The sequence below is a fragment of the Cryptomeria japonica genome, chromosome 9 (genome assembly GCF_030272615.1).
Source record: "Cryptomeria japonica chromosome 9, Sugi_1.0, whole genome shotgun sequence".
Taxonomy (NCBI): Eukaryota; Viridiplantae; Streptophyta; class Pinopsida; order Cupressales; family Cupressaceae; genus Cryptomeria; species Cryptomeria japonica.
In genome coordinates this window covers 96,707,307-96,716,750 of record NC_081413.1, presented here as the reverse complement: position 1 = coordinate 96,716,750, position 9,444 = coordinate 96,707,307, and the positions used below count along the sequence as shown (strand labels likewise).

Below are 9,444 nucleotides of genomic sequence, written 5' to 3'. Positions count from 1 at the left end.
CCACCAAGAGAAAAGCTTACAAGTGTTACAACAACTAGACTAAGAAGATCACTGAAAGTGTAAATGTCCGAGTTGATGAGTTTCTTGAGAAATAAGGAGAAACCAGTAAGGAGAAAGAGGAAGAGGAACCTTACACACTATTTTTGGAACCAGAACCGGTGAAGCCAAAAGTTGAAGATTAGAACAAAGAAGCCCTAGTTCAACTGGAATAGGGAGGTCCAACAAAGGAAGAAGAAAGTGCAGAAGAAGAAGAACCTGTAAATGAAGATCATGTCATTCCAAGGTATGTTAGACTCAATCATATCCCCGATCAGATTATTGGTGACATGAATGCAAGTGTGAAAACAAGAACAAGGCTTAGAGAGAACTCTTGTATGATTTCCACCATTCAGCCTAGAACTGCAAAAGAAGCATTTGTAGATGAAGACTGGATCAAGGCTATGGAAGAAGAACTTGACTAGATAGAGAAGAACAATACTTGGTCATTGGTACCCAGATCGAAGAACAAGAATGTTATAGGAACAAAATGGGTATTCAAGAATAAACTAAATGAAGATGGAGTAGTAGTCATAAATAAAGACAGACTGGTATGCAATGGATATGCACAAGAAGAAGGTGAGACTATGGTGATACATTTGTACCAATTGCAAGATTCGAAGGAGTTAGGACTCTACTTGCATTTGCAGCATACAGAGGATTCAAAGTATATTAGATGGATGTGAAGTCAACATTCCTAAATGGAATATTGGAAGAGGAAGTCTACATTGAACAACCAGATGGTTATGCTTTAACTGTAGAAAAAGACATCGAATGCAAATTACATAAGACATTATATGAACTGAAACAAGCACCTAGAGCATGGTATGAAAGATTGCATTCTCACTTGGTGAAGATAGGTTTTCAGAGAACCAGTGAAGACAATAACATATATCTCAAGTCAGAAGGTGACAAGATACTGGTAAGTGAGGTATTTGTTGATGATATTATTTTTGGAGGAAATGATGATATGTGTCATGACTTTTCCAGTGAAATGAAGAATGAGTTTGATATGTCACTGTTAGGTGAAATAAAAAAACTAATAGGTATGCAAATCCAACAGATGAAGAATGATATTTTCATCACACAGTCTAAATATGTGAAAGAAGTATTGAAGACTTTTGGAATGGGAGACTGTAAACCAGTTGGAACACCAATGGTTATAGGTTGTAAACTATCTAAGGAGGATGATTCTACATCAGTGGATGAAAAGGAGTATAGGTCAATGATAGGTAAACTACATTATGTTGTCCACAACAGACCGAACATTGCTCATGCAGTAGGATTAGTTGCCAGATTTCAGAAAAGCCTGAAGGAGACACACATGATAGCAATTAAAAGAATTTTAAGATATTTGAAAGGCACAATTGTTTATGGATTATGGTATCCATATGTAGGTAACTTTGATTTGAAAGTCTATATAGATGCAAACTGGGTAGGTAATGTTGATGACAAGAAGAGTACAATCGGAGGAGCTTTCTTTCTTGGAGGAAGGCTAGTATCTTGGAGCAGCAAGAAGTAGAGTTGTATATCACAATCAACTGTAGTAGCTAAATATGTTGCAGCATATATGAATTGTACCCAAGCAATCTGGATGAAACACAATTTGGAAGGTTTCGAATTAAAGATTTCATAACTAGTAAGGATTTTCTTTGATAAAACCAGTGCGATAAATATTTCTAAGAACCCGGTGTTGCATGCTAGGACAAAGCATATTGAGCTGAAGTATCATTTCTTGAGAGAGAAAGTGCAAAGTAAAGATGTGTCACTAGAGCATGTATCTACTAAGGAACAACTATATGATATCTTTACTAAACCTCTACCAAAAGGTACTTTTGAGTATCTTAGAGGTAAGCTAGGGGTTGAACCCCTACATGAAGTCAATTAAACAGATGAGGAAGACATTAGTCCTGAAGATTATTGAAAATCTTGAAGCGGGATTGGTGTAGAGTGGAGCTACTCCATAGGGGGAGCAACTAGTTGCAAATTAGTGAAGCATGGAATGGTTAACCAGTTGATATTGGTATTCACTTTGGCATTGTTGTAAAAGGGGGAGAAGAATTGTATGATTAATGCGGAGAAGAACTTTATATTATTGATAGACAGTTACCAGCTGAAGACATGGAGACACAATTGAAGGAGAGTACATGAAAAATGTAAACTAGGATTCCTATACCTCTGTATGTGCATTACTCTCAATCATCACAAGCAAAGGGTATTGATATTTGTATTGCCATCAATGCCAAAGGGGGAGATTATTGGCATTGCATGAAGATTACATTGATGAAGTATAAGGTTGTCATTGATGTCAATAGTAACCAGCAATGCGGTTGTATTGTAATCAGTAGTTGAGCAGTGAAGGAAACCAATATTGTTATTCAAGCAGAGTGATCAATTGGTAACCCTAACCGGTTGATATGCAGAATCCTAACCGATGGAGCTTGGTGAATCAGATATATTGATCTATGATCGAATGGTGATCAGAGATGAAGATGCCACATAAGCAAGATGCGTGTGATGAGTTTCAAAGTGGTTTTGGCATGTTAAGGTAATTGTTTATCTTGGGAATGAGCAAATACATAGCATGAAGTGATAACCGCGTGATGAGCTACAAGTTTCGATGTGCGATGATTCAAGAGCAGTTGATGTTGTCTAGAACAATGTGTAGTTGATTTCTATGTAATCTAATGGTCATGTTTGAACCAATATGTTTGTAATCTCAATGAGAATTGTAGGTTTTGTGATGTGTTACCAACCTATTATATTTACTTATAAGGTCGATGAGTTGTTTTGTAATTGTGTTGGCAATTTTGGTTAAGTGTGGTAGTGTGATTGTTGTCGAACTAGAAGGAGTGTCTACAAAATGTTTTGAAGGCAAATAGGAGCAGAAAAGGATCTGACTAAGAAAGATAGTGCTATTACAAGATTAGAAAAGACCTTGTTGTTCTCTAACCATTACAATAGTTAAATCCCTTAACCGAGTAAGCTTTAACAGGCTTGGTTGTCTAAATCCTCTAACCAGGTGATCCATTAGCTTGGATTTGAAATCCTCTATCAAGGTTACTCCTAACAAGGTATTGTAGTCAATCCCTTAACCGGGTGGTCCCTAACCAGATATGTTCTTAACAGGACATTATTGTATAAGTTTCTAACAAGGCTTGGCTCCTAACAAGGCAAACTTCAGAAGAGTTCAAAATATTTGTGGGTATTCATCCCCACTGTGATTTTTCCCATTTGGGTTTCAACGTGAAAAATCATTGTGTCAAGTGGTGAATGATTTTGTGGATATGTTTTGATATGGTTGATATGATTAACTAGTAAAGCCACTTAGATATGTTTAGATGACCGAAAGTGATCTGAAATGAGCTATTACAGATCTGTTACATTGTATCATTGATGTTTTGGTCAACCGGTAAAGTTTGACAGTGCACTTGCAGTTTTGGTACAGTATCTAAACCGGTTTAATTTAGCAAGTTGTTTATGAGTTGGGATTAAGTTTGGTGAAAGTTTAGTTTTTTTTATATCTAGTGATTCACCCCCCCTCTCAGTAGTTAACCAAATCCTTGTTGTTTCATCATATTATCACATCTACAAATGCTTGATGACAATTTCGGTTAAGCACAATTGTCTTCTCTACTATACCAAACTCACCTCAACACCTCGTTGAATGATATATCCTTGTTCGCACATTCATCTCTCTTTGATAATGTAGACATAATACTGACACTCATATTACATAAGCATCTCACCTATATATAGAAATCATCAACCTTGATAACAAGGTCAGCTAAACCCTCAAATTACAATTACAAAAATTACATTGCACGATACAAAGATCGACCACCAGATCGATATTATAATTTACTTTACATATCATAGACCTAATTCAAATTCTCAAACGATCACATCGACCGAAAATCCCGCTAAGACCAACCGCAACATGCTTCACCACCAGAAATATCACATAACACGAAAATCATCACCAGTTCATAAAAATCACCAAAACTTGCACAATGATCAATGCAGATCGCCAAAACAAATAGAACATGACTAGGAAACACCAGGAAACACATTAGAATCATTCAAAACATCTGCACCAACACCACTTTTGAAATCTTCATCGATCAACATCTAGAAGCTCAAGAACACAACTAATCGGCAACTATCACGAGAAAAGATAGCTTGCAGAGAACCCAATCATGAACCATCTGAAATGAAGATTCACAAGATCATCCAAGACAATATCCCAAAGTTTTAGCACAAGATTTGATCATACCGGAATATACCAGAGGAAATACCAGATTCTGCAAAATAGTGATCAACAAAACAAACTATAAAATCGGATCAGAAAATCTTCCCAAACTCACTGGAATAGATCACAAGAATATGTTACTAACATCAATGACAAAAACATATCCTAGCAGCAACAATGATCAACTAAATCCAACAATCTCCCTAATAATCCAACAAGAAGAGGGAGGGAAAGGTATGTAGAGAGAGGATGAGAGAGTTAGGGAGGGAGAGATGGGAGAGAGAGGGGTGAGATAGAGAGAAGTGGCAAGGGAGGGAAGGAGTGAGGGAGATAGAGAGGGTGAGAGGGAGACAGTGTAGAGAGAGAAGGAGAGGGGTGACATAGAGAGAAGTGGCAAGGGAGGGAAGGAGTGAGGGAGATAGAGAGGGTGAGAGGGAGACAGTGTAGAGAGAGAAGGAGAGGGGATATAGAGATAAGTAGAGAGAGAGGAGAGGTACAGGTAAGTAGTAAGGCAAGGAGAGAGAGTAGTATGGAGAGAAGATGGTAGAGAGTGAAGGGAGATAAAATTATAGAGGGAGGGAAAGGTAAGTAGAGAGAGAGGGGTATGTAGAAAGAGAGAAATAGACTTATGTAGAGAAATAGAGGTAGGGAGGGTGTGAGGGGGAGGTTTGTAAAGAGAGAGAGGAGTCATAAAGTAGACAATGAAGGGTGAAAGAGAGGTACATAGATAGGTCTAGACTTCGAGGGAGAGAGGAGAGAGTGAGATAGAGAGAGCTAGAGAGAGGGGATGGAGGAAGAGTGATAGGGAGAGAGATAAGTCTACAACTCGAAGGGAGATATAGAGATTGAGATAGAGAGAGCAAGATAATTCTTATAAGAGTCTGCTATGACTCAAATTTGACTGTGGGTAAAAAATTATAAGATCTAAAACCTAGAATCTACATTATACCTCCTAAAGATCTAAAATCGCTCTCAAACATCCTACTAGATCTGAAACCACTCTCTAATATCATGCCAATACATAAATGAAATATAACTTAAAGTATAAGAAATGGAAAACACGTATTAAAATGTGACATACTTTAAATGTTATATTCCATGTATATATTTTGATGAAGAGAACGAGTTTGAGTTGAAGACAAAGATAGAGAGTAAGAACAAAAATATTCTTCTCCAAAATTGCATGTGCCTTATAATGCATGCACGTTGTAACACACTCACATTATGTCTTGGATGAGATCAAAAAGTGGAGTGACAACTTTTTGGTCTCCCACCCTGGTGCACTTACTCTCTTCACAAATGACTAAAACTTTTCTATATCATATCTTCTTATCTATTATTCTACAACCAACCTCATCTCTCTATACTTTAGAAAATTTTAAAGTGCATTTAATGCTATAGTGTTCTTTAATTTAGACTCTAGATTAAATAAACAAGTTAAAATAGTAAACAAACAAAATTTAAATACCTCCCTTTCAATTGGTAACATAAAGAAACTTAAATTTTATTTTATTTCATAGATGAATTGAGAGACTTGGGGCCCTTCACCATAGCGTAAAAATTCAAAATTCAAAATATAATTGTTTCCATTATTATGGAAAACCATTTCAATTCTCCTAGCTTGAAACTCTTGAAAGAACATAACATGCGAAGACAAGAAAAGTATTAAAAACGAATGTAAATCTACCAGTCAATGACCATAATGTCATCCCCCTTTTTTTGTGTGAATATCTATACTTTAATTTCCTAATTAATACAATGCTACACCTATTCATAAAGAATAAATGAAGCAAACCCTTAAATCTTATCTTCCATATAAACCACAATTTGTGAAAAAATATCGCCATGCCATTTGCTTCCCTATAAGAATGCTTGAATGAAATGACCATTGAGACACATTCAATTTCAATTCTTCAAATAATAAATCAATTACAATCCTAACATCAAAGTTGATTTCTTAACTTCATTGTTAATTTCTTGCAATTTTCTTCAGTGAGCTTTAATTAACTTTCCAAAATTATCTCTTCATATTATCTATCCAACTTTCTCATACATATTAAAATAAATTTATTAATTAATTAAAATTTAGAATATATCATGATTTTAAATTTTTAATTAATTAATAAATACTCTTGAATATATATTGCCCATAACTCCCACTTATAATTGTCAAAATTGAATATTAAGGGAGGGGTCCTTAAAAATAGAGCTTAAGCCCCCTCCATGGGACCTCTGCCTTAGCTTATTTTGGCTAAGAGCAACTCCTCAACTTTTTGAGGAGCAATTTGTGAAGCAAGTGGCCCCATGGAAAGTAAAATCACTTGCTTAAATTTAAGGAACACTACATGGGGTTACTGGATTATTTGTAATCTTTTTCAAAAAAATAGAAGCCCCTACTTTTTAGGCATGCAAATTTGAGTGGGTGAAATTGCACCACCAACTTAGGATGTTATCTGCCACTTGTCAGTTTAATTTCTATTTAAAAATAGTTTTGGAAAGAAATAAATTATTTTTAGTTGTTTTTACTATGCACATACAAAGATATTATATTCATGAGACCCCATGTTCCTTTAATTTTGAAACTTTAAAATTTTTCTAAAAATTCTCAGCAGCTCCATCTCTATTTTTTAGAAAGCCCAGAATCCACATTACTAAGTAGGAAAAAAAATTGTCTTTACATTCCATAAATTTTTTTACCTTCCTATAAATAAAAACAAACATTCCATGAAATTTTTTACCTTCCTATAAAAAACAACAACATTTTAATAGACGTGTTCTCTAACATAACCATAAATTTTAATTAATTGATAAATACTACGGAACAGACATTGCCCATAATTAACTGTATCAGAATTAAGCTCTAACCCCACAAACCCCGGACCATTCTGTGGCTCGAACCTGGGCCAGCAGTGGAAAACTGGCCCACCTTATCAATAACCTTAAATCATGTCAGAAAAACTTGTCCTTACATTCCAGTGACAAAGTTTTACCTTGATACAGAACCTAACCTTTTTGGTTAATGGACTTGTCCTAAGAAATTATTCTGGTTGGCTGTCTAAATTGCACGAACTGCCAAAAAGTGTGTGGACCAGAAAAATCCGTGTAAATACACTCGATTGCGTCTGAGAATTTGCAAGAATATTTATGGTTTTCCCGAATCTGTATTATTGCCAGTGGCCCCAAGCGTCATGATCACAGTACATTCTAATCCTTTTTCTCCACAACCACTGAATTCCACTCGCTCGATATCATATAATGTGACATTCATGATGAGACTGTCTTCACCATCGGCGCCCCTGACGCCCAGGGATCCCCGTCAACTGACAGAAATTTCACCACTATGCTTCTCTGCTTCTGTAGCGACGCTGCCGATGAATTCCCCGGTGATACATTGAGGAGATCCGCACGACGGGGAAGAGAATGGTCTCGTTTGCGTGTAAAAGAGGCAGCTTCAACTTGTGCTCAGAAATGCAGAAATTTATTCGGAAAGATGAAGAAACCTAACAGTGCGGCCAATTACAGCAATAATCAGACAAAATCTGGGCGATTTCAGTATGATGCTTTCAGTTATGCGCTTAATTTTGACAATGGATTTGCAGAGGAGGACGAGTACTCACCTCGGGCCTTTTCTGCCAGATTTGCTTGCCCCGTTGCCAAGCCCAGGGGAGCTGAAATCCCCTAAATTTGCTCTGTTCGCCAAGGAAGAAGATAATTGACAAGGCAGGAGATGGAGCTCTCGATCTATATACATAAATTATATGTAGAGGCAATGAACACAGTTGTCTTTCTAGGGTATGTATCAACATAAATTGCAATCCACATTTATTGTTTTTATGTTGCCCTCGTTTGGCGCCTGGTTGACCAGAAGAGAATTTAGATTTGGGGTTTCTAATGAATCTTCTGCTCTGTAACATGATATTACAATGAATGATCTATTACCTATTACTAAAGAATTATTTTGAGTTTTTTTAACCCCAAATTATAGGGTTTGTAATTTGTCGAAGCTTTGCTTCGACTTTTTGTCGCCCCTGCCTGCTATTTCTGAGTCGCCATTCCTCTGGCTTATAAAAGATTTCTTAGCCGCTTCTTATATAAAAACTTTCGTCTGTGTAACGCCATAGCCAAAAGGCTGTCAGGAAAATTGCAGGTGCTTCTCCAGCTCGCTGAATAAATCCTTGTCTCGCACCAGAAAATCCAGAACGCACATAAAAAGCTTGTTATCTCTAATTAATACTCATATTTATACTTTTCAATAAAAGATGAGAAGGGGTCCAGTATCAAATTATTATTTCTTAACTCATTTTTTTATATGTTTTCATAATCTGGGTTGATGTTTCTTTTAGACTAAGGGTGTGATTATTTCTGTTAATGTGTAATATTATTTTATAAATGATAATATAGATGTTAATTAAAAATGATTAAAAAATATAAAAGCTCATTATTTATGTATATGGGATAATTTTGTGGATAGAGATATAATAGTTTTGTGTATATACATAGTTATGGTTGAATTTGTATAGTTATCTTAATTTTTATCTTGTTATGTTTATTTTGAGAGAATGGTTTAATATATTTGTACATTGATGAATGATATAATTTTATGTGAAGTTGGTCTTATTCCTTGATATTTCACTTATTTTGTTTATACGTGCATTCTCACACATTTGATCATCCATTTCCACACATTTTCCCACACACTTGACATCTATTGCATGTCTCATGTGATGGAATGTTAAAATATGAAAATAACAAAAAAAATGCAATTAATTGATTCCAATGGACAAAAAATAGTTGCATGTTGTCTTGATCATAATGTTGGGACTATAAGTAAAATTACAACTTCTTATATGCATTGGAACGATAGTGATGAAATTCAAATTAGGATGGGATGGCCTTAGAATTTGATGGATCAATCCTGCATGAATGAGATGAAAAATTTTACCCCCAAGCTTCCAAATTTCAAATTAAAGTTTGGCCAACTCCTAACCATTTCATATGTCGTTATAAGCTAACTTACATGTTTACATGATTTCTTACTATATTCTTGTATTTGAAGTAATTTGTTTGTATTCAATTGATCGTCAAGTAACCATTAGAATTTCATTCGCATTTAAGAAAAGAACATGCTAGAAACACTTCTATTAGATCACTAAAAT

At 35.5% G+C, this 9,444-nt stretch overlaps 1 protein-coding gene across 1 annotated transcript; it reads left to right on the top strand.

Annotated features, from left to right (window-relative positions):
* Nucleotides 1-7,522: 7,522 nt before the first annotated feature.
* LOC131077929 (uncharacterized) lies at nt 7,523-8,241 on the top strand. The gene has a single exon (XM_058015526.2). It carries the CDS (start codon nt 7,629-7,631, stop codon nt 7,968-7,970), a length of 342 nt encoding a protein of 113 aa, XP_057871509.1. The 5' UTR covers nt 7,523-7,628; the 3' UTR covers nt 7,971-8,241.
* The last annotated feature ends 1,203 nt before the right edge of the window (nt 8,242-9,444 follow it).

What these genes read in the sequence shown, in the direction of transcription:
- LOC131077929 (XM_058015526.2), top strand. Translation starts at nt 7,629, where the DNA reads ATGCTTCTCTGCTTCTGTAGCGACGCTGCCGATGAATTCCCCGGTGAT.